This window comes from Octopus sinensis, linkage group LG13 (assembly GCF_006345805.1).
Source record: "Octopus sinensis linkage group LG13, ASM634580v1, whole genome shotgun sequence".
In the NCBI taxonomy this organism is placed as follows: Eukaryota; Metazoa; Mollusca; class Cephalopoda; order Octopoda; family Octopodidae; genus Octopus; species Octopus sinensis.
The window spans coordinates 18872965-18897964 of record NC_043009.1 but is presented as its reverse complement, the minus strand read 5'-3'; the positions used below and the strand labels follow the sequence as shown (position 1 = coordinate 18897964).

Sequence of the window (25000 nt, the reverse complement as noted above, 5' to 3'; positions counted from 1 at the left end):
AACGTTAACCTTGACCAGCAGAATGTCATAAAAGAGTTAAACCCAGCGGAGAGCTACAAGTACCTAGGGGTAATTGAAGGGGACGGAATAAGACATTCAGTGATGCAGGAAAGGATCAGGAGAGAATGTTATCGCAGAGTAAGAGCAATACTCAAGACAGAGCTGAATGCAAGAAACAGGATCGAAGAGATCAATGCTTTAGCCATACCAGTCGTGACTTACAGTTTCAATGTCATTAACTGGTCAATTACTGAAATATGTAATCTTGACAGAAAAATACGAAAACTGTTGACAATGCATAGAATGCACCACCCTAAGGCAGATATAGATCGACTTTATCTACCAAGAAAAGAGGGAGGCCGTGGGCTTTTACAACTGGTAATAACAACGAAGGTTGCTACAATTGGCCTAGACACCTATCTGAAAAACTCTGAGGACTGGATGTTAAAACTCGTCTCAAAACCTGAAAACAAGAAAGCATCATACTCAGTAACAACACAGGCAAAGGAATATCTAAGTGAATTCCGAATACAACAAATTCCGGAATTAGACACACAAGAAACAAGCACAGAAAAAGCAAAGCGCATGAACACCCGTGCTAAATCTGCGGCCTTAGATATTCTGAATGATAAATGGCAAGAAAAACCTCTCAATGGCAAATACTCAAGGAGAGCGAATAATGCAGATGTTGAGAAAGCCCTGACCCATCAATGGCTAATGGCCTCTGGCTTAAAATCTGAAACAGAAGGGTTTATCATAGCAGCTCAAGATCAATGCCTACCTACAAGGAACTACCAGGCCAACATATTAAAGAACGGCGGTAGCCCAACTTGTCGTGTATGTCAACAACAAAATGAAACCATTGATCATGTTGTCTCCAAGTGCAGTCTTCTTGCGCCTACAGAGTATCTCAACAGGCATGATAGAGCTGCACAATATATTCACTGGGTAATTTGCAAAAGCCTGGACTTGCCCCATGATAAAAACTGGTAGGAACACAAACCACCTCCAGTGCTTGAAAATGACCACATCTCACTCCTCTGGAACTTCACTATTCAAACTGATAGAAAGATAGACGCTAATAGGCCAGACATCATAGTAAAAGACAAAAAACATGCCTCCTCATTGATATGACTGTCCCAATCGATATAAACCTAACTGTCAAGACCTACCAGAAACTGAGCAAATATAAAGATCTGGAAATTGAAATCAGCAAAATGTGGAACCTGAAGACTAAAACAATACCTGTTGTCATAGGCGCCCTGGGAATGATTGCAAAAGGGGCTGATTGCTACCTAACTCAAATACCAGGAAACCCCACAATGGCAGAAATTCAAAAGATAGTGCCCATGGGAACTGCTCATATCCTACGCAAAATACTTCCTTTGCAATCTCAAGTTTTAAAACAAACATAATTTTCGTATGGTTTTTTTAGGCATTCACTAGTACAACAGTAAGTACAAAACCAAATATATGACACCCTGGGCATAACACCAACTTGAACTTCCAACTTGTTGTCTCTTGAGGTCTGTGGGTGAGACTTGGAGCCAGCTTGTGCAAATGTAAAGCAAAAGTCAAACATATAATAATAATAATAATAATAATAATAATAATAATAATAATAATAATAATAATAATAATAATAATAAAACAAAACAATTCCTATCATAGTAGGTTCATTAGGCATGATGAAAAAATATTCAGACAAATACATAACAAAAACACCAGGACTTACAAACACATATAACATACAGAAAATTGCACTACTAGGCACTGCACACATCCTACGCAGAACACTTTCCATACAATAACCATCAGAGCATCACAACAAATCACAGCACATACCCAAGGCACACAGAGCTGTGCTCGGTAGTGAAGTGAAAGCACGCTATAAAAATAAAACTACTGAATAATAATAATAATAATAATAATAATAATAATAATAATAATAATAATAATAATAATAATAATAATAATAATAAGAAGAAGAAGAAGAAGAAGAACAACAACAACAACAACAAGAGAAAAAATAATAAAAGAATGCGTGAGTGGTATGATAGTAGTAGGATGTTAAATGGCATAGTGACCTAAATTTGGTTCGTTGTGGATTATAGTAGTGATTCGAATTGTTTCTAATAAACTCTTGGATATTTATTTTGAATGTATCATTTTAAATATTTGCGTGTGCGTTATACTAAGGTCGTGGTGGATATATCATTTGTTGTAGATGCGTTCAAAAGGGGTCTGTATTTTGTGATAATGAATGACTCTTTACTAATTCGTTGCCTACAGGTTGTATCGTCCCTAAATTGATAGAGGGTAAAATTCTGAAGCTTGGATTTTTGTTGTTGGTGCAAATGTCGATGTGTTGGCTGAGTGGTATTTTCCTGTTTTCGGAATTTTGATCTGGGATCTGTGCAGACACACCAGAATGAATATCCACTCCAACGTAGCAAAAAGGAATTGTACTATAGTTTCTAATGCAAGCACTAGGGACACACGACTATATGAATTAAAGAATACACTCATCACCAGGAACTACCCACCTTCTCTAACTGACATATGCTTTCAACGTGCCCTACAACTCAAGATCCACGAACTCGGACATCCCAAATTAAAGAAAGATTTGCAACCAAACGCCCTACCATATATCTCAACACAACCATCTTAACAATGAAGCCTTCGACACCATCCTTCAAAACATTCCCCTGCTAAAAAAGGACCACAGAATGAACTTTATCCTCCAAGCACACACCATCATAAAAAGCAAGAAACAGCCCAAATCTATGAAAAGTCTCCCAACACAAGCCGAATACGCTCAACAAAAACACTGAACCCCCAGTAAAATAAATTCGAGAGACCCAACTGTGGGATATGCGTCAATTTGATTGAGAGATTAGAGTTCTCCTTCAAATAGGGATAATGTTTCACAGTGAAAAGGAGCTTCACATGTGCTTCGGAGAACCTGATATACGCACTAACCTGCTCTGGGTATCAAGAGCAATATACAGGCCAAACGAAAACAGTCTACGTCAAAGGCTCTGCACAGATCCCAGATCAAAATTCCGAAAAACAGAAAAATAGCATTCAGCCAACACATCGACATTTGCGCCAATAACAAAAATCCTCTCTCAATTTAGGGACGATACAACCTGTAGCCAACGAATTAGTAAAGAGTTGTTCATTATCACAAAATACAGACCCCTTTTGGACGCATTTACAACAAATGATATATTCACCACGATCTTAGAATAAAACACACGCAAATATTTAAAATGATACATTCAAAATAAATATCCAATAATTTTTCCAAAATTTAATTGTTTTCCATACTTAGAGTTGAAAAAGTCTGAATGACTGAAACCGGTACTAAAATGTTTTTATGATAAAATTATTTTAGCATTTTCTACCTTGACTTATATATATATATATATATATAATATATATATATATATATATATATATATATATATATATAATATATATATATATATATAAGTAAATAAATGGAGTTGATTGCAGATGTTCAATAATAATAATCGTTTAAAAAAATTTTTTTTTAGACATTCACTAGTACAACACCAAAAAGAAACCCAAATATATGGCACACTGGGCATAACAACATGAACTTCCAACCTGTTATCTCTTGAGGTCTCTGGGTGAGACTTGGAGCCAACTTGTACAAATATAAAGCAAAAGTCAAACATAGAATAATAATAATAATAATAATAATAATAATAATAATAATAATAATAATAATAATAATAGCAATAAAAACATGGTTTTTGTCTCTGAGGTCAACCCCAACAGAATTAAATTTATGTCTAATAATTCTACGATCAAGAATTCTATATACCAATGTAAAATTTCTTGCGGCACAGATGTTTACTTCTACATTGGCGCATCCTCTTCCCAGTTATCTAAGAGAATTTCCGATCATTATTCATCATTTAGGGATAGCAGTAAACGTCATAACACAGGGCTAAGTAAATTGGTTTGGCATCTTAAAGACAACAATAAAGATTTTAAGTTAGATTGGTTCATCATGTCCATATCTTTTCCTTACGATAAGGGCAAGGGATTTTGTAACATTTGCAACTCTGAACTCTTTCATATTCTCTTCTCTAAGAATCACCTTGTTAACACACTTATAGACCGATCTTACAAATGTAAGCACTGGCAGAAACATACCTTTAGCTCATATAAGTGATTTATACCAGTTTTTATAGCTTGAACAGTTAGTTTAACTTGCACTTCACTTCAATAGAGAAATCTACTTCTAAGCCTTTGAACATTTTTCAACCAACGTATCCCTCTTTATTTGTTCTCTACTTATTATTTCTTTAACCCTTCTCTTTCTAGTATCTGCCCTTGACGTCGAATCTACTAACGGATTTTTAAAAAATACTTAATAGCGTTCTGTTTATCATTTATGCAGTCATCAAAATTGTTATAATGTCTTGTTGTAGAGAAAGGTTCTCTTTCTTTCCTGATGAGAAGATTGCATTTTATACCGTTTATTCCTTTGGAATAAAACCAATGTTGTCTTCGAAACATATGTCGAAAGTAAAAGAATTTTAATAACATCTGCGTTCAACTCCATTTATATACTTATACTACACAAATTATTGCACATTAACCCGAGTTTCCACCTTTGAATGGGTCGCTTCATCCGTGTTACTTGCGTGAATTTTGCTACCCTGGTAACTGTTTATTGAATTTTCCATGTTAACGGTAAACAAAGGATAATTCATTCATCCAATAAACACGCACACACACACATATATATATTATTCTTAAATAAGAATGTTTTTGACAGTGACTTCGAATGTTCGGCCAGCTACACCATCGTTGGATGCGTTAAAGGTAGTCTTGCCTTTATATTGTATCAATTGATTTAAAATCTTCCTTGGGTGTGTAGGTTAGAGTAGGGTAGCAATTAGATTCTTATGGCCGGTTGTTATGGAGAGATGTTTTCGAGAAATTTTAACTGATTAAATTTGGAGTTATGTTATAGTTTAGAATTTGTTCATGTACCTACAACTTTGTAAACAACCCCGTCAGTGTTTCTCTTTTGTTACATATGCACATATTTTTGTTGCTTTTAGAATTAATCCTTTTTCTTTGACAATGTAAAGAACAAAAGTACAAAGTCCAGTATTTAAGTCCTTATGTATTGGGTGTGTTAACCTTTTCCCTCAAACGAATGTAGGTAGAAGTTAAGTTTAAGCTGGTCATTTTGTTTACTTGTTGGTGTTATCGTTATTTAGGGTATTTCGTGATTCCATTTATAAGGTGGGGGTTAATAGTCGGGCATGTTGCGAGTCTTTCTAGGGTTGCTCCCACTTGCTATATCGAGTATCTTCTCTCTATTGAAGGGCAGCATCGTTAAAGGCTGCCTCGAGCGATAAGAATGAGGAAATGTACTTTCTAACCTTATTCTTGAGAATGCAGGGCAGATGATTTATTGATTCAGAAAAGCCTTCGTTAGGCTTAAAAGTGTTAGTGCAATGTTAATACCAGTTCGAATATGCTAATAGCACGTTCGGACTTGTAAACAAGTCAGTCATCGTGTTTTGTGACGGAGAAAAATCTTCGTTGTAGACATATGGTGTAAATGCACCCAAATCAGCTCGCAGCGCCACTCATTCTGACTGCGAGAAGGAAGTATTTCGGAATAGTAATCTCCTCTTCAGTCACAGAAACCGAGCGGTGACGCTGCGAGCTGATAAGCGAGACAATCTCTCTAATGTTTTTCCAGTCAACATCCGTCGGCTGGTAGCAAATCGACGGCTCATCGTAATTAATTTATAGGGTGAGTGTGCTTAGCGGTGATAACTAAAAATTATTATTATTGAGTGAAAGAGCAGCGCATGCCATCAAAGTGACAATGAGGTAAAATATACGAAGCCCAGTATATCCATTATGACTACTCGTCTGATAATACTACACCAGGCATGTGCATCACAAACATGTGTACGCGACGGAGTACATCGGACGTGTTTTCGAACGCTCCAAATAAATTCAGTCTAAAACATTTGTTTACACCAATTTGGTGTCATTTTTTCGTTTTACATTTTGTTCCATGTTGTTAATAGAAACATCAGGAACCCGTCACTGGTTTTCTGTCTCTGTTTGGCACGTCGCAGAGTTATATTTGACTCACAAAATAAGTTCGGTTGGCGTTTAATCATATACAATTCAACAAGATGGCTGAGCGCAGCTTTGAAGAGTTATAAAGAATTAACTGTCCTTCCGTAAGTCTAGTGACTGCTGAAGATCCCCCCCCTCCGTTACTGGCAACGATACAGGAGAGGTGGAGGAGAAAAGGGAGGGAGAAAAAGTACAAAGTCCACCTTGGAGGAACGTAGTGGTAACATCGACAACAGCAGTGGTAGCATTGATAGCGGCGGCGGAAGCAGTAGTGGCAGTGGTAACAACAACGCAAGAAACAGCAACAGCAGCAGCAGTAGCAGCAGTAGTACAACAACAACAACAGCAACGCCGACGACAACAACAACAAAACCAATAACAAAAATAAAGGTTTGCTGATGTAGCGAACGCAAAGAGAGAAATGTTTGTTATCGCACTTGATGACAAAACCCGTGAACTGTCAAAAGTGAAAGATCTCATTAAATTTGAGGGGAGTAAGGCTGCAGTGCTCGTACCTCCCGAAATAATAGAGACAAAAGAGAAGATAGTATATTTTAAATACGTATCACGCAAAAGTGTGAGAGCTGAAATAGCGTCCATCAGTCGTGTTGAGAAGGCCTTCGGAGAAATTTTAATAGATGTGGCCCATATACAGAGAGGAAGGCAGTTTTCCAGCATTGGAAAAGTGAGGATCTCGCACGAAGACACGCAGTGTCATCCCGGTGGACTGAGCTGATCCTGTATCCCACATACCACTCAAAGAGAACGACCAGAATTTGAATAAATGGCGTTCCACCGGCCGTAAACGTTTGGTGGATTGTCGCCTGTGTGGTGCAGAGCTCAGAGTCACTCCTGGAGGTAAAAAGGATCAGGAGAGAGAACTGGTGTGGGATCAATTTGGGAATATTAATTAATGTAAAACCGGAAAAAATATCGAGAAGATCCCCGACCTGATCCAGTTACCCAACGGGGTGGAACTGCGTGTCGTTGAGGAAGGCAGGAAGCCCAGATGGGACATCAGTGGGTACACAAGCAACTTGAGAACCTTCTGCCCCCAAACGTTGGGAGGCATGCAGCTACACCTGCAGCCTATATTGTACCCCCAACAAGAGACCTTTTTAATAAAACGGTAGCCTCATCTCCAAAAACAGAGGCAAGTGAACTCCTCAACTCCCCTCTCAAACATGCACTCACACAAACGCGCTCACACTATCACAAGTACACACCCCGAGACAGATCTTACAGGCACTAGTCCCTCTTCATCCCATAGTGAAGGCGAGGAAGAACCTTACAAAGCAAAAAAAAGAAGAACGCAAGAGATAAAGGAAAAAGAAGACGAACCTATACCAACACCTGAAAACACAGAAACCCGCAGCACATCGAACATAAGCATAGCAAAAACAACACCAGCATCACTATCCCCACAACCACCACTACCCCCAACCAAATCCACCAATGCACTCACAACCACACGTAGCCTCCAAAAGAAAATTACAGTCACCAATTCGGAAACCCCGAATTACGTGCTCGTGAGTAGAACCAACAAAAATTTGTTGGTTCTCAGCCAGAAACCAGGAGATTGAGAGGGAGGGAGCAATTTACAACACCAGCACCCTTAGGGTTCCGGATTACCTAATGCTAATTCGGCTACCTCTCAAAGCATGCAAAAAATTCGGAGGGATTTCTCCGCATGACGTGGGAAGGACAAGCGTCCGCGCTACGAAGCGGCTTTTTCCGATTCCCCAGAGGAACCAGATCCGGAGCTTGGGTCACTGGGTTGCCAACAGCTCTAGGAGGATGAGTAACCCCTTTTTGTTCTTTTCCTCTGGCAATACTGATTAGGAAAGGCCTGGATCTCCAAGTTCGGACGATCTTCCTGGACCCGAACGTGAGCGTGAGCGACAGTGAAGGCGGGGCCTTTAGACTATTCGCTGTTTACCCACCCTCCACGGGGGCGGGGCAGCCAGATTTCTTCAGACGCTTGGAGGATTTCCATGGGATGCCACGCTCTATAATGTTAGTGGGCGACCGGAACGCCATCTTGGACGTACGCGTCGATAGAGGGTGGGGCAAGCTGATAGGAGAGGGGGGAATCAAAGTCTCACAAACTTGCTGAGTCGCTTTCATTTGGTTGACAAGTACCGACTGGATTTCTCGAATGCGCCAATGTGGACATGAGCGAACCGCATCGGGTCTTCTTAATCGTATCTAGATAGAGTATTTTGTAGACCTGTTGATAGAAATAGTATAAGTTGTCTACGTTTCAAAGTCGTCGGGTACACGGACCATAAATTTGTGATCTGTATGGTCGACATAGATGATCCATTGACAGGACCCCGGATAATGGAATCTGAATGCGTCCTTTCCGGCGCGCCAAGCTTTCAGAGACCGGATTAGCAAGTTATTGCATCGAGAGTTGGCAGGCGCGATCGTCAACAGCCGTTGGTGGATAGCCCTGAAAAGGGCTATTAGAATAGAGGCGGTAGGTTTTAGCAAGCAAATAGCGTTAGATGAATCTAGAGTAGAAGGAGACCTAGCTAGGAAGTTAGAAGAGGCTCTTAGGAAAAACATTGCGACCGACTTTCTAGCGGCGAGATTGACTCTTGATCAATTCTTCAATGCTGAGCACGAAGGTTGCGTCGTCAGACCTATGGCGCGTGCACTGAAATGGGAGGAGACGAAAGCCGTTCGATGGGCCCGGGTGGCAGAGGGGCTACGTGGAGACAAAGAAACAATTCGGTCTTTGTCGAGCTGTGATGGGCACATGATGACAGAGTACAAGTAGAATTTCAGCAGTACTTCGCTAAACTGTATGGTGCGCGTGGTGGTTCTGGGTCAGTGGTAGATTTCGCCTCCCATCTTAGTGGTATGCTGCGCTTCCCAGCCAGAGATGCAGAGTTCTGCGAAATGACGATAACAGCTGAAGATATACGGGTCACGATGACGGCCTGCACAAGACAGAAGTCTCCGGGGTGGGATAGTCTTCCCCTCAAGTTTTATATTCATATGCCAGACTTGTTCGGTGGTCTCTTGGCAGACGTTTACCACAACTGGCAGCAGAACGGGAGATTTCCCACTGCTGTGAGCCGTGGAGTGGTTGTGTTGTGGAGGAAGAACTCGAATAAAGAGGACAAAAGTGATAATTTTAGGCCTATAACTCTGTTGTATGTAGAAGCTGTAGAATTTAGCAGAGAACTAGCGATAGAGAAGACTAAAGTAGAGAGAGGCCTAGTTAGGAAATTAGAAGAGGCACTCAGTAGAGGCATAGCGACCGATGTGCTGGCAGCATGATTGGTTCTGAAGCGGTTCTTCAACACCAAGCATGAAGGTTGCATTGTCAGAGCTATGGCACGTGCTCTAAAGCAGGAAGGAAAGAAAGCCGTTCGATGGGCCCGGGTGGCCGAGACGCAACATAGTAATAAAACTACAATTCGGCCTTTGAGGAGTCGGGACAGGCGCATGCTACATGAGTCCAAGCAGGTTTGTGCGGCGTTTCAGCAGCACTTTGCTGAACTGTACGGAGTACATGGTGGTCCGGAGGCAGAGGTGAACTTCACTTCCTACCATGATAGTATGCCGCGGCTTTCGGCCAGGGATATGGAGCTCTGCGAAATGCCGATAACAGCTGAAGATATACATGACACGTTGGTTAGTTGCACAAGGGACAGGTCTCCGGGATTGGATGGTCTACCCTTCAAGTTTTATATTCATATGCCAGACTTGTTCAGTAAGCTTTTGGGAGATGTCTACTGCAACTGGCAGCAGAACGAGAGAATTCCTAGATCTGTGGGCCGAGGTGTGGTGACGCTACTGAGAAAAGATCCGAACAAGAAGGACATTGTTGATAACTTTAGGCCTGCAAAAAGCAGATTACAAAATTTTGGCCTAGGTGTTAGCAAAGAGGTTGGCGCTTATCGTTGACAGACTGGTGGGTGATGCACAGACATGCTATCCTCAACAGGTCTTTCCACAATAACCTCCATCTCACGCGATGCGTCATAAAGAGGGTTGGTAAAGAACGTGGCATGAGTGGTGCCCTGATCAATTTGGATCAATCGAAAGCTTTCGATAGGGTCGATCATCAGTACTTGGAGGCTGTCTTTAAGGCGGCTGGTTTCGGTCCCGTTTTCAAAGGCTGGATCTCTGCAATGTACAGCGTCATCTGTTCAGTGGTCAAAGTAAATGGTCATCTGTAGGAATCGTTTAGCATCGCACGTTCGGTCCGTCGAGGATGACCACTCTCACCTCTTCTGTATGTACTGGCACTCGAGCCATTACTGAGGAAGCTGGATGTTTTGACGGGCATCCTGCGTGAACTAGGAGGCGGAAGATTCGTGTCAGCTTACGCCAACAACGTCATCGTGACAGTGTCGGACATCTCGGGAATCGGACACTACCCTAAGGGAAAACCAAACAGTGACAGGAGCAATGATTCACCAGGAGAAGTCAATGGGCCTGCAGCTCGGCACATGAAGAGTGTTGTGGGACGCTGGACGGAAGGACCGGTTAAGTTGCTCGGGGTCTGGTTCGGCCCAAACCTCCAAGTGGACAAGAAATGGGGTGAGGCGACAGACAGTGTGGTCAGTCTCACCCAGAAATGGTCAGAGAGGAAGCTGTCCCTGAAATATCGGGCGGAGGTGGTGAATGTGTACATCGCATCCGTCATATACTACCGTCTAACTGTCGTCCCTTGCCATGCATCGTGGCTGAACGGGCAGGTGCACTTGTTATTCTGCTTCCTGTAGAAGGGACAGGTACCGCTGTCATCACCCGTTGCGTGGGTGACTGGGCATGCCGTGGCTGAAGATGCGCAGACATGCGCTGAGGCTGGGACATCGTATCGGTGAGCAGGTGTGGTTGCCGTTTTTTGAACGCGCTTTTCCGAAGCTCGTCTCCTTGACGGAACTTCAGTCCTGCATCAGGCGTAGGCCGAGGCAGGGTGCTTGACACCTAGAGTGTCTCCAAGCGCTCACAGCCCTCGGCCAGTCGGGCAATGCTGTCGCTGGAAGTTCCACCTTGGAGTTCCATAGGGGATAAACTGGAGGACAAGAGTGACGACGATCTCGGAGAGGTTCTGGGCGTCGGTAGGGATTAACTGGCTGGTCTCTTCCGGAGGACTTTCGGGCCGGGGCCTATGGATAACTTCCAGAAATCCCTGGCCATGACAGTACTACCGGATGGGGGGAAGGGGTCTCTGCCGGTTCGTGATAAGCTCTACAGGCATAAGTATGCACTCAGACAGGCTTGTCCAGATGCATGCGGAGCGATGAAATCGTTCTGCATGCTCTCGTACAGTGTCTGGGCATTGCTGACTTGTGGAGCTTTGTCGAACAGTTAGTGTCACATGTAGGACGAATACAATAAAAAGAGAAAGGATTTTGCCCTGTTAGTCAAGCCCCCGTGGCTTTTGTAGATTTTTCCATGAGTATCATTAAAGCACTCCCCTATTCGGAGTTTTATTTGTTCTTCTTTATTTTATTTACACGTTCTAAAACCCTTTGTACCGTCCTATTTTGTCATTTCATGTTGTTTTTATGTAAGCACTTGTGGCCAATAAAAGTATTTATTATTATTATTATTATTCAGTAGTTTTATTTTTATATCGTGCTTTCACCTCACTACCAAGCGCAGCTCTGTGCGCCTTGGTTATGTGCTGTGGTTTGCTGTGATGCTCTGATGGTTATTGTGTATTGAAAGTGTTCTGCGTAGGATGTGTGCAGTGCCCAGTAGTGCAATTTTCTGTATGTTATATATATTTGTTAGTCCTGGTGTTTTTGTTATGTATTTGTCTGAATATTTTTTTATCATACCTAATGCGCCTACTATCATAGCAATTGATTCTGTTTTTAGATTCCACATTCTAGTTACCTCTATTTCCAGGTCTTTGTATTTTGAAAGTTTCTCCATTTCTTTTAGAGAAACGTTGTCATCTGCTGGTATTGATACATCAATTAGAAAATATTTTTTCTTCGTGATCTCTGACAACTATATCTGGTCAATTGGCCTTAATTTCTCTATCTGTGTGTATTGGCATATCCCAAAGTATGGTTGCTTTCTCGTTTTCTATGACCTTTTCTTGCGTGTGCCTATATAATCTTTTTTCTGTTGTTAATCCATAGTGTTGGTATAGCTTCCAGTGTATGTAGGTCCCAACTCTGTCGTGTCTGTAAGTATATTCCTTCTTAGCCAGGACTAGACAGCCAGAGATAATATCATTTATTGTTTCTTTCCATCTCCACATATTCTGCAGTTACTTGTTATGTTTCTTTTCATTACATGTTTTTGGTAATTTCTGGTGGGGAGGCTTTGGTCTTGTGCTGCAATTAAAAATTCTTCCGTCTAGCTTTGAGTCCTGAGCTTCTCAACCATTGCTGGGATTTTGCTTTGTCTATTTCTTTTGCATTTATTTTAGTCCAGTATTTGCCATGAACGGGCTTTTCTTGCCATCGTTTTATCATGGTTCGTTGCTGTTCTAGCTTTAGTTTGGTTTTCAATTGTTTTATAGCTTTTGTTGTTTCTTCTTCTTCATATTTGTTAGGTGGTATGATTTCTTGTTTATATTTGTCAGCTTCCTTAAATACTGAGAACGGTTTTTTGTTTTGCTCGTGTTTTGTCGCTATTTGTATCAGTTTACCTTGATTCTGAAGTAGGTATTTTTGCAGTCCTATGGTGGTTATTTTATAATAGTATCCAGCTGTATAAGGCCTCTACCACCTTTTATGTCAGATTTTGAGTGGTGCATCCTAGATCCTGTCATTATTTTCCTTGTTTTCCTGTCTATTTTGGTTAGTTCATTTAGTGTCCAGTTAAAGATATTGTTGCTGTAACTTATAACTAGGACGGCTAAAGTGTTAATACCTATTATCTTGTTTTTAGCATTGAGCTCTGTTTTTAGTATTGATCTAACTCGTCTATAGTATTCTTTCTTTATTTTCTCTTTCATTTGTGTGTGTTGTATCATATCTAGTTCAAGGATTCCTAGATATTTGTATGTCTGGCTTTGATCTAATTCTCTTATTTCATTGGCTTTATCTAGTGTGATGCTGCTACTCTTAACTAATTTTCCGCTTTTCAGGTTTGCTTTGGCGCATCTTTCTAAGCCAAATTTCATATCTATTTCTTTGGTAAATCCATATACTGTCTGTAGTAGTGTTTCCAGCTGTTTATCATTTGTAGCGTGTAGTTTTAGGTCTTCCATATATAAAAGGTGGCTGATTGTTTTGCCGTAACATTTGTATCCGCATCCAGTTCTATGTTTCATATCAGGTAGAGGTGTTAGTGCCAAGAAGAAAAGGAGTGGAGAGAGCGTGTCTCCCTGGAATATTCCTCTTCTAATGGGGGTGGATTTGGTTTTCACGAGTCCCTCTTTTGTTTGGAGCTGTAGCACTGTCTGCCATTTATTCATAGAGTGTCTTATGAATTTTGTACTTATTGGTGCCACACTTTCTTATGTCTAGTGTTTCGAGGATTCACGTGCGGGGAATATTATTTAAAGCCTTTCGGTAATTGATCGAGGCCATACTGATGCCTTTCTTCTTTCTGCAGCATTAGTTGATCCCTTCTGTTCTTCTGGAAATATGTTGTTTTCTTGCTTGCTCAATCTTTGCGATATTATTGCAGTAAAGGCTTGGTAAATTGTAGGGAGACTTGTTATAGGCCTGTAGTTTTGCAGTTTTGCTGCTTCATAGGTTTTGGGAATTAAGATAGTTTTCCCTTTCTTGAGCCATTCAGGCATTGTCTCTGGCTCTGCTAGTATGTCATTAAAGTTTTCAGCCAGCTTTTTGTCAGATATTTTAACCAGAAGTTGGGGATCTTGTCGTGCCCAGGTGCCTTCCAGTTGCTTAGTCTTTGCAGTGCTTGGATGAGCTCTTCAGTTGTTATAGGGGTCCAGAGTTGCTCAGATGCTAAGTTCGTTGTTTTAATAGTCTTTTTCTGAAGTTGTTCATTCGCCGACCATATTTCTTTCCAGAATTCTACCACTCCTTCTGCCGTTGGTGCTGCAGTGATGTCTATTTTATTTTAGCCAAGTTCTTGGTAGAACTTTTTGGGGTTGGAGTTGAACTGTTTGTCTTGTTCAAAGAGACGTTGGCGTCTCCATACCGGCGGATCCTTTGTGTTTTGGCAAGGATATCTTGCTTTAGCTTTTCTTTTACTTCAGGTAAATATGTTTAGTATTTTTTTCTTCTTGTTACTTAGTAGTGTTGATTGTCTACTAATCCCGTTAAGAATCGACAGATATTTTCTCTTTTTAAAAGTTTTTAAAAAATATTATTTATCCACAGGTTTTGTTTGGGTGGTGTTACTCCTGTTTGGATGGGTTTGAGGGTGTATCCACCTTCTTTTGTGGCTGCAGTAGCTGCTGCATATACTAAGTAATTTATCTCAGTGATATTGCCATTTGTTTCAGTGGCTAGTAGTTCCGTGAAGGCCAGGTTTATGCTACGTATTATTGTTGTTTTATTGTCTATTTTGATTTTTGGGAGGTATGGTCGGTGGTCCATTCTGAGATCTGTGGTTTTCAGTTCTTTGATTATTTTCATTTTTATAGCATTATAATCATTAGGTTCCCTTTCGTTGTTTCCAGGTTTTTAGATTTGTTTCGCCTTCCTTCTCATTCATATTCTGTGGTGTTCTGGATTGGTGCATTTGTACATTATTATACATCGCTACGGTCTGGGTTTGTTGTTTTTTGTTTACTTCGTTTTTGATGGAAATGTTATGTCTGTCTTCGTGTTTCACTATCTCAGTGTTTATATTATTTGGCATTGTTGTGTAGCTTCTATCTACATTTTCCTGATGTATTATTTCTTTTAAATGTTCTATTTCTATTTCCGATATTTTTTTGCGTTGAGAATATATCTTCGTACGTTAGCTAGTTTATTAGGGTTCATTGCTGTGTCCAAGTCTTTATTTAGGTTATTTTTCATCCAGATTTTATATGTATATGTTGTGGTGTTTTCGTTCTTTGGGTAGAGCACTGCTGTATAGTAAGCGTGTAGGATTGAAATATATTCCTCACGTGTCCATTTATGCCTTTTTGGTTCTATTTGCGGGACATGAGGAACAACGTCCGGTTCTTTATTTTGACGGTCATCATTTTCGTAGGGTATCGGTCCGTTCATTTCTGTTGTCAAATTGTTTTGCACGTGTAGTTTTTCGCACTTTTTGTGTTGAAAGTACGCACTTCTTGATTGTTATTCTTGGGTTGAATAATACTGATATTATTTAGTTTATTTATAATTTTTTTGTACCTGGTGTTTGGGGTCGGACATGGTCTGGTGTTGATGGATCGTAATGTATCAAGCAAGTTCCATGTGCTGTGCGAGCAGTGAAGATGATATCCAGTTAAAATACATAATTTCGTTTGGAAAATAGTATTAAATTTCAATGAGTATTACTTACTCGGATATAGTCCAACCTTTTGTCAGCTACTTTTTTGCTCCATGCGATGTCTTTATTTCCGATGTTTTTGGATAGATTTCGGAGCAGTGTTTTATAGCTCTCACATGTTAAACGTCCCCGGTTTCTCTTTATTATTATTATTATTATTATTATTATTATTATTATTATTATTATTATTATTACTATTATTATTATTATTATTATTATTATTATATTATTATTATATATTATTATTATTATTATTATTAGTAGTAGTAGTAGTAGTATAGTAGTAGTAGTAGTATGTGTGCAACGCGTCGCTTTGAGTCGCTCGTACGTTTGTTCGTCTATTTATGTTTAAGAAGCTAATTTTTGAAATTTTGTTATATAACGTGTTTAAATCAAGCAGAACACGTAGAGCTGGCTGGCGTTTGTCGCCCGTTCGAAGCTCAAATTTGTGAGGAATGTTTTCAATGTTTATTATTAAATTATACTTTTTTATAAACTAGGCATCGTCATCGTCGTCGTCTACAGTCAGTAAACTAAATGGAATGGTGGGAGATGAATTGTAAAAACCGGTGTAGCATGTGAGAGGAAAGGAGAACGAATTTGAAAAGTAGTAGTAATAACAACATTAACAAAAGCAACAGCAGCAATGGAAGAAAAGGCATAATTCTGGGCGCGGAAATGGAGGGGGTTTTCATTGTTGAAAGTCCATAGTTCACAAAATTACACCACAGCCATAATAGCAAACGACAGTAGCAATAAAAACAAAAAGACCACCCAAAAATAAGAATATTAATAATGAAAAAAAAACGGATTCGGAGGGGTGATACATACCCTGCTCGCAGATAAACTTTTCCGCAAATTATAGTGTGGTTTACAATGCGTTGCTTACCCATGCTTTTTCATTGGACTGAATCAATTTCTTTAAGTATCATCATTATTAGTATTTATAGTCCGGTGAAATTAAGAAATCAACTCGTAAATAAACGAAACTCTCGAATCCATCAGTGTATACACACACACACATACGCACGCACGCCCACACACACAGAGTCTCATATCTATGTATGTATTTATGTATGTATGTATGTATGTATGTATGTATGTATGTATGTATGTATGTATGTATGTATGTATGCATGTATGTATGTACCCACACGTGTCTACGCGCATTGGGACACCAAGGTCTATACACACGCAGACAAGGGCCAATTCACACGAAAAAGAAAGTGAATAAAATAATATGTCAACTTGCTTATCAGAAAATTTGTTAGTTCGATTTTTAAAGTTTTATTAATTTTTTTAGGCATCACCAATAATGGTAATTATAATCCGGTAAACTTAAGAAATCAAATCGTAAATACACGACACCCTCGAATCTATTACTGTAGACGCACGCGCGCACACACACCCACGGGAAATGTGTAAGTTCGAGTACAAAAAAATTTTTTTAAAGATAATCAAACCTAATGTTCATCATTTCGAGCCACTCACCCAATAAGTATTTCTGCCAAATGTGGTGAAAATCCGTTCAGCCGTTTTCCAGTAATTTTGCAAACACACAGACAAACAGACGAAGACGAGTAATTGCAATACCCTGCTTTCGCTTACGCACGTTGGGTAAATATAAGAAAAGCTGCAGCAGAAGACGTAGCAAAGGTAGCGATGGCAACAAAAATAGGAACAACAGCACCAACAACAGTAACAGCACCACAACAGCAACAATAGCAAGGCTTCCTTCGCTGAAGAAATCTCCACGAGAATTATAAGTAAAAGAGTGAAATTTATAGGTGAAAGAGTGAAATTACACCACTCTACTAGATTTATGAAAATTGAGATGAGGAGGGTAGAGTTTACGCCCTCTACTGAAGCTCTAGCCGCAGGTGTTACAAAGTCCCTTATATATTGCTGCGTCAGCTGTAGACGGCTGTTAACGCTCAAGTAGAAAATGTCCTTCATGATGTACGGAAGGCCATCAAACGTACATGAAAGACAAGGCAGCTTAGCGGATCAAGGATCTATTTAAGGCTGAGAACATTCAGTGGTCGCTTCTCTCTTCTCTGCATATTCGGAAAGAAAGGCTGTAAAGGCAACATTACTGGGAGTCCCAGCATGGCTAGATATCTGGTGGATATTAGTATGCATTGTGTTGGAAAAGCGTGAAACTTTATGGAGAGAACGAAGTAAGAGAAATGGTTTGGAATCACACTTGAGGTCTTTCCCCCATATAAAGCCTGACCATATGGAAAGGTTCTCAGATCTGATATCTCTGCCGAATGGTACGAAATAACGAGTAACTATGATAGTAAGATTTTAGTTTCGATTCCTGGAGAGGGCGATGCGTTGTATTTTTAAGTAAAACACTTCATTTCACTTTGCTCGAGTCTCGAAGAAAAAAGAAAAGCACAAGATGGAGTAGAAGATGGTGATGATGAAGAAAAAGAAAAAATTAACTTACTTCGATCTTGTGATGCCACTGCTTGTGTATATAAAGCTGGAATATAAAATCATTTAAATGTTCATGTATCTCAATCATAATTTTTATTTATATATTTCATTTATTTATTTTATTTATCTGTTTTGTTTACTCATTTTATTTATCTATCGTGGATTAATCAGAGTTTAATCTCCGAAACAGTATTTTCATTGCGTAACTGGTACTTAGTTAATCGAGCCCGAAAGGATGAAAGGCAAAGTCGACCTCAGCGGAGAACATCCTTATATTGCAGAAAAATTTGTTAGCGGCCAGCCATGAGACTCGGACTCACATCTCTGTGATTACCGGTCATAGTGCTTCACCTTTAAGCTAAACTGTTCACTAGCAAATTCTTCTGCAATTTTTGAACTTATAAATTTAGTTTTTATAAACACTATATGTGAATATATTTACTATCTATGTAAACAGAGTTTGGTTTCTTTTTTTGAAAAAAACCTTGTTTTCATACGTCGTAATTTCATATATATATATATATATATAGAGAGAGAGAGAGAGAGAGAGAGACAGACAGACAGATCTGGCATTAAAAAAATTCATAAACTTTCGAGAGACGTAGAATAATTCTGTTTTGGAATTGGATAAAGCTATAAATAATAACATAGAAACATTGTCTTTTGACAGACATGTCGGGCGTTCTACCATTCTACCAAAACCTGTCTACAAGCAATGTGGGTTCGAGTCTCAATGGCAGCCTTCGACTTTATCTATCCAACAGAGTTTTTTCACCCCAATATTTATATGCTATTATTTATAGTTTTATATGTACTTCGAGATTCAATTCCAAAAAGGAGTTTTGAATATATCACAGTTTTAATGTATCTAAGAATGTGTATTGGACCTGAGTTAACAACATACATAATGGCAGAATCATGAGAAGCATTTGAATATACATGTACAGTTATTTCTCTTTACCTGTTTTATTTCATTATTGTTTTGCTAAAACGTTTGACCTGGACACTGACACAGTTCTACTCTCTCTCTCTCTCCTCTCTCTCTCTCTCTCTCTCTCTCTCTCTCTTCTCTCTCTCTCTCTCTTACTCTCTCTCTCTCTCTCTCTCTCTCTCTCTCTCTCTCTCTCTTGGAAGTTAGGTATCTACTAGTTTATGAAACGTATAGATTTTATATTAACATTTGCCTGTTCCTTTATAAATACTTTTCAATTTCTTAATTACATTCCGTACAACTTTTTACATGTTTCAAATATAATGAAATGCTTTGGGGAAATTGTAAGATAGATATTTGGTAAGTGACTTTTTGAATTATTTCTAAGATTGAAATATAAGAAGATCCTATAAGTATTCCTAACAACTTCCAAAGCACTTAGACAGAATCGGTTATTTAAAGATTAAGAGACTTAATGACAGGAGCAAAATTCGAAGTGCTAGCCAGTCTTCCATTGTGTCTCTGCTTTCCACCCGTTTTAACCAAGGAATACCTTATTTGCTCCCAATTGTACGAAAGCTTTTACCTACCAAGTATTATAGATAACCAATATATATATCCGTCCATGACTTCGTAATCTGGTGTGTTTTCTTAAGTCGCTTCTAGTAAGTTTGATGTTGACTGGGAAATGCACTAGGATATAAACATCATGAATATTGTATAATATATATATATATACATATATACATATAGATGTAGATACACACATATATATGTGTGTGTTTGGTGTGTGTATGTATGTGCGCATGTATAAGTATGCATATATATATATATATATATATATATATATATATATATAAATACACATACACACATGTGTATATATACATAAATAAATACAATCAATATAAAATTGAAGATCTGTTGGATTAAGAATAATTTGAAGAATGATTGACTTACAAATATCTGAGACAAATATTTGTAGATAAACCTAGACACACTGGCGACATTATAAACTTATGATTATATTAATAGCTAATAGTACAATTATGTGTCAATTGTTTTTAAATACATATGCAAACACACATTGATTTCTGTTTTGTATGCGTGGAAATATATACGTATATATTGAGTGTATATATATATATATATATATATATATATGCCTATATGTGTATGTATGTATGAGTACATATATATACACACACATGCATGTGCGCACACATACAGGTATGTGTGCTTTTGTGTGTGTGTGTGTGTGCGCGCGCGTATATGTAATCTGTCGAAAAACAGATGTTTTCAAGCAGCCCGATAATCCAGTGCATCATGCTTGCGACTGCAGTACAGTATGTGGTTGATTTTGAACGTAATTGCCGCCTTAGAATCCGTCACGTAAGTCAAGTGAACACCTGTTTAGAACACTAGTTGCTGAAAAATTTGGAAAAGGCCACTTTTGTGTGAAAACCTGTTTCAAATTAGGAAACAAAACTTTTTATAGTAACGTTACCACTCCATGCCAAAGACCTATGGAGAAGGTTGTTTGATTCATATGCATGTCACATGTGGTGCCAGTGTTTCAAATGAGGAAAAACATCTTCCAACGTCGATTCAAAGTGTGATCAACGTTTGGCGACAACGGTTACCTATCACATTTCAAAAGTGCGCACTGCTATCTCTGGAAACTGTCGCCGGATACCTGTGAAGCTTCTAAAGAAGTAGGCGACTGAAAATTCTTCCCACATGATTTGAATGAAAAGAGGATGCATTGTGATATTGTAAATGCGTGCCGTGTCAGCTGAAAAGAACCAAATTACTTTCAGCCAGGAGCTGTTTGGTCATTTGGGTACATATGAAAACTTTCTGAAAAGCGTCATAACAAGTGACGAAATGTAAGTGTATGGCTATAAAATCGAACTGAAAAGGCAGTCATTGCAGTGGATGGGACCATCATCGTACAATGAGAATCGCTACAATTGTAAGCGATGTATTATAATAGATTGTTTTTGTTGGAAAAGCGTCAGTCAACATGAGTGTGTTTCACGTTGTCAGCTGAACGAAAGAGTTTTAATTGGCTGTTCTGAGGCGCTTGAGAGAAGTAATGGAAAGTTACTAGTCTGGGGCGTACACCAACAAAGTCTAGATACTGCACTTGCTCACACTTCACAGCAAAGACCTTCAGCTTTTAAGGGTAAAATGTGAGCGATCATCACAGTTAACATACACACTGAAAAGACGCGTGGAACGACAACATCGCGTAAGTCAAATCGAAGCGTTAATACAACGAACGAAAACGTTCCAAAGAAACTGAAAGAGGTCGCCTACATACTCTCAATCCTAGCTACAAAATTTGACGAAACACAGAACCATACCAAAGAATTAAGGAAGGAGGAAGTGGAACTCAACAGGCAGAAGTTAATTAAACGTTAAACCAGTTATGTAAAATTGTAGAAACTATGCTGCGGGATCCTGAACCTAAATCTCTAACCAAAATAAGAAAGCAACAATGTTAATCTGCAAAGACAAATGTTTTCAATTATATGTTGATAATTATATAATTCTATAAAATATAATTATATAGTTTAAACTACATTTATATAATTATATATAATTATATAGTTGAAACTAAATCTTCAAACCTACAAAACTTGCCTTTTGGAGTACATTGAAAACTAACGGCAAAGCCCAACTATATGAAGATTAGATTGTTCTTCCCAGAAAATTATAAACTGACCTAGCTCTAATGAACATGGACAACATAGAAAGTTTAAGAGAAGATGTTTCCCTAGAAAACTCCAAATGGAAAAAAGAACTTTTACGACTAAAGGCAAACTCTAACAAACAAAAAATAAATCAACTGACGAATTTGAAAAAGGTTGGAAAACTTACCAAATTAAAACATATTAAACTATAAAGAGAAACTGCGAAAATGAAGAAGTTGCATCTCTTCAGTTATTGGGAAAATGCTAATTAGCCCATTAATTTTGAAACTGAGTTAAAAAACAGAAAGAACAAAATTAGCAGAAAATACTAGAAAAATAAACCAAAAAATTAGTCAACGAATACAGAAGTAAACTTAAAAGACCATTAAGTAGACTCAGTGCACACGATTTGCGACAACCTGTGGCACAAATGGAAAGTGCTGATAGGAGATAATCTTTCATACAAAAAACAAAAGCAACTTTTCAATACATCAAATTTATATTCCCTTAAAAGGTATAAAATCCACTCCAAAGCCACAATACTTCAATGAAATACTTAAAGATGTCCCACACATGTAGAAAATTACGTTTCACAGAAAGGTATTTTACAGGGAAAATAATTACGAATCATTTGCAGGAAATCAAAGTTTCTAACAATAGCCAGAAACAAAGTATTTGACAAATCTTATGACTTTATATCCTCATTCCCATATCACGAACTACCAGACCTTAAGTCCAAATCTAACATCAGTCGAAAGAAATGGATAATTATACATGAACTCAAAAATATTGTCATTAAAGAAGAGGATACAGGAAATGCGGCAGTCATTATTGAATGCTATAATTACGTCATACCTACTACAAGATACAGCTTATTACGAAAATATAAACAAATACCAACAATCAAAAACAACAGGAAAACTTTACTTTATAACACTTCAATTCGCTTTACCACATATATTTTATACAACTTAAATGCTAAACTGAATATGTAATGAAAATAAAATTATTTATACGGCTTAAAGTTTAAACACTAAACATTATACTGTATTATGAAAAAATTAAAAAAATATTGTGAGAGTTCATCGTCAAGGACTGTGGCAGACTGGTTGACAGGTGAGGCTGAAGTTTCAGGAACGTTGGGATTGACGAGGCAAGAAGAGAGGTTTACAGAGCTGGGAGAGAGGGTGGGGTGAGATAAAGAGGTCTACGACATCAGCTGTGGACGGTGTAGCAGCCTCCATAAGGGTGGATAAAGTGTGGATTGTTTTCCGAAATTTTTCTCAGCGTGTCTTTATATCACTTTACCAAGACACCTTTGTTCTATCACGAAGAAATTTATTCTTAATGATAGACGTTGCATAACGACATGTACATTGATGTACGTTAATTGTTCTACAAAGAAAATAAACGTATCTGGTGCCTCTCTCTCAATGTCTTCAACGAAACTTTAGGCTTTGATTCCTTTTCATCTTCGTTTCCCTAGATGCTGTATATCAATGCATAAAAAATTTTTCCTTTATCATCCAAATATATGGCAATAGGAGTATCGCTATCAATATTAACCAAATGTTCAATTTCTTCTTCATTCACGCCTTGCTTTGTCTTTTACAATGCACATATCTCCCTAATTACTTCGCGTTGTGGTGTAATCCCAAAACCCACAAAATCAACCGCACCTTCTTCAACCTTAAAAATGGCCATCGGCCACGACTTTCTCATTGATAAGTCTTAGATTTTACGTTATTCCATGCAAGAGGTATCGTAAATGCCGTCCTTTAAATTGAAATTTTCGGTTCTTTTTCATAGTTAACTAGGTTACTTGGGAAATCTCGACGATAATGTATTTTCAAACTTTGGATGAGGCCCTGATACAAAGGTTGTATAAGGTTTGTCACATTTAGAGATAATAAAATTTAAGAAAATTATGGAGCTCCCAGCTCCATGGGTGGGTTCTGCAGTTATTCAATACTAATACAACTTGCTATCTTCCGGAAGGTCATTCTTCCCTTTTCTTTTCTTTTACACTCAGTAAGAACACTTCTTTAAACCACTCCTAAAATATTTGGTTTGTCATCGAGGCATTTGGATGCGAACAATAGAATAAAAATGTCTGATAAGTTCAAGTCATAAATAAAAATTTTAGAATACGAGTGAAATGCTGTTTTTGTTCTTGATGATTATGTTAATTGATGATATACGACGACGAGAGTCCCAGCTGATACGATCAACGGAACAGCTTGCTCGTGAAATTAACGTGTAAGTGGTTGAGCACTCCACAAACACGTGTACCCTTAACGTAGTTCTCAGAGATATTCAGCGTGACACAAAGTGTGACAAGGCCAGCCTTAGAAATACAGGTACTACTCATTTTTGCCATATGAGTGGGCTGGAGCAACTTGAAATAAAGTATCTTGTTCAAGGACACAACGCGTCACCGGGAATTGAACTCACGGCTTTACGATCGTAAGCCGAATGCCCTAACCACTAAGCCACGCTAATTACTTTACATATGTCTTTATTGATAGTTGGATAGAAATGTTAGCCAGTTTTAAATTGTCTATAGTTATATATTTTCTTTGCTTCATTTTTTTTGTTTGACATTTAGTTTTATTTAGGTTGTGTACTGTTTTGGTATACCTATATTTATTTTGTTGCTTGTAACTATGTTGATGATAGCGCTGTTGCAGTGTTTCTTAAGTACAAAAGCGTTTTTTGTATTGAGTAGTAAAAATGTTTTCTGGATTGCTGACACGTGAATATCAAGCGTTTTGGCTCCTTCTGGATAATAAAGAAATAATGTAAATATCAAATGCGTGATAATAGTATTAAAAAGATGGCTACCGAATAATTGTTACATATTATATTTACAGATATATATATGTATATATACACATATATATACATATATACATAATACATACATATATACATATATATATATATATATATATACCCAGCGAACTTCCACCATGGGTCATCACAATTGCTTAAGGTAAAAATGAATTCCTCGCTCTTTCGGAAACATCAATCTTCTGTATTGACCGCTTTCCACCACTTTGATCTGTTTTTTGTATTGAATACGTATCGCCACCGTGGGCCACTGCATCGAAAACTTTGAACATATACTTCAAACTATATATCAACTATACATGAACTATATATCAACTATACATGAACTCTAAGATGTCTGACTCCGTTGTGTATTATAAATGAATTTCTTGTGTTTGACGGCATGAGCTGTCTCTTTTTATATATAACTTTTTTTGATAAGGTTCATTTCAGGAACTGAAACATGTTATAATGTATATATAAAAATTAAAAATTGTATAATACAGCAGCATTTTCGAACTTCATTTTTTACAAATATATATATATATAT

The 25000-nt window shown here is 38.2% G+C and overlaps 1 protein-coding gene across 1 annotated transcript in view; it reads right to left on the bottom strand.

The window, feature by feature from the left end:
* The window catches only part of LOC118765861, a 34295-nt gene extending 14663 nt beyond the window's left edge, over positions 1 to 19632 (bottom strand). Inside the window, exons 1-2 of the mRNA XM_036508547.1 lie at positions 19510 to 19632; positions 17999 to 18034 (exon numbers count right to left, since the gene is read on the bottom strand). Of these exons, the coding sequence (XP_036364440.1) occupies positions 17999 to 18034; positions 19510 to 19546 (73 nt within the window). The 5' untranslated portion in view covers positions 19547 to 19632. The remainder of the gene's footprint in view (positions 1 to 17998; positions 18035 to 19509) is intronic.
* Positions 19633 to 25000: the final 5368 nt, after the last annotated feature.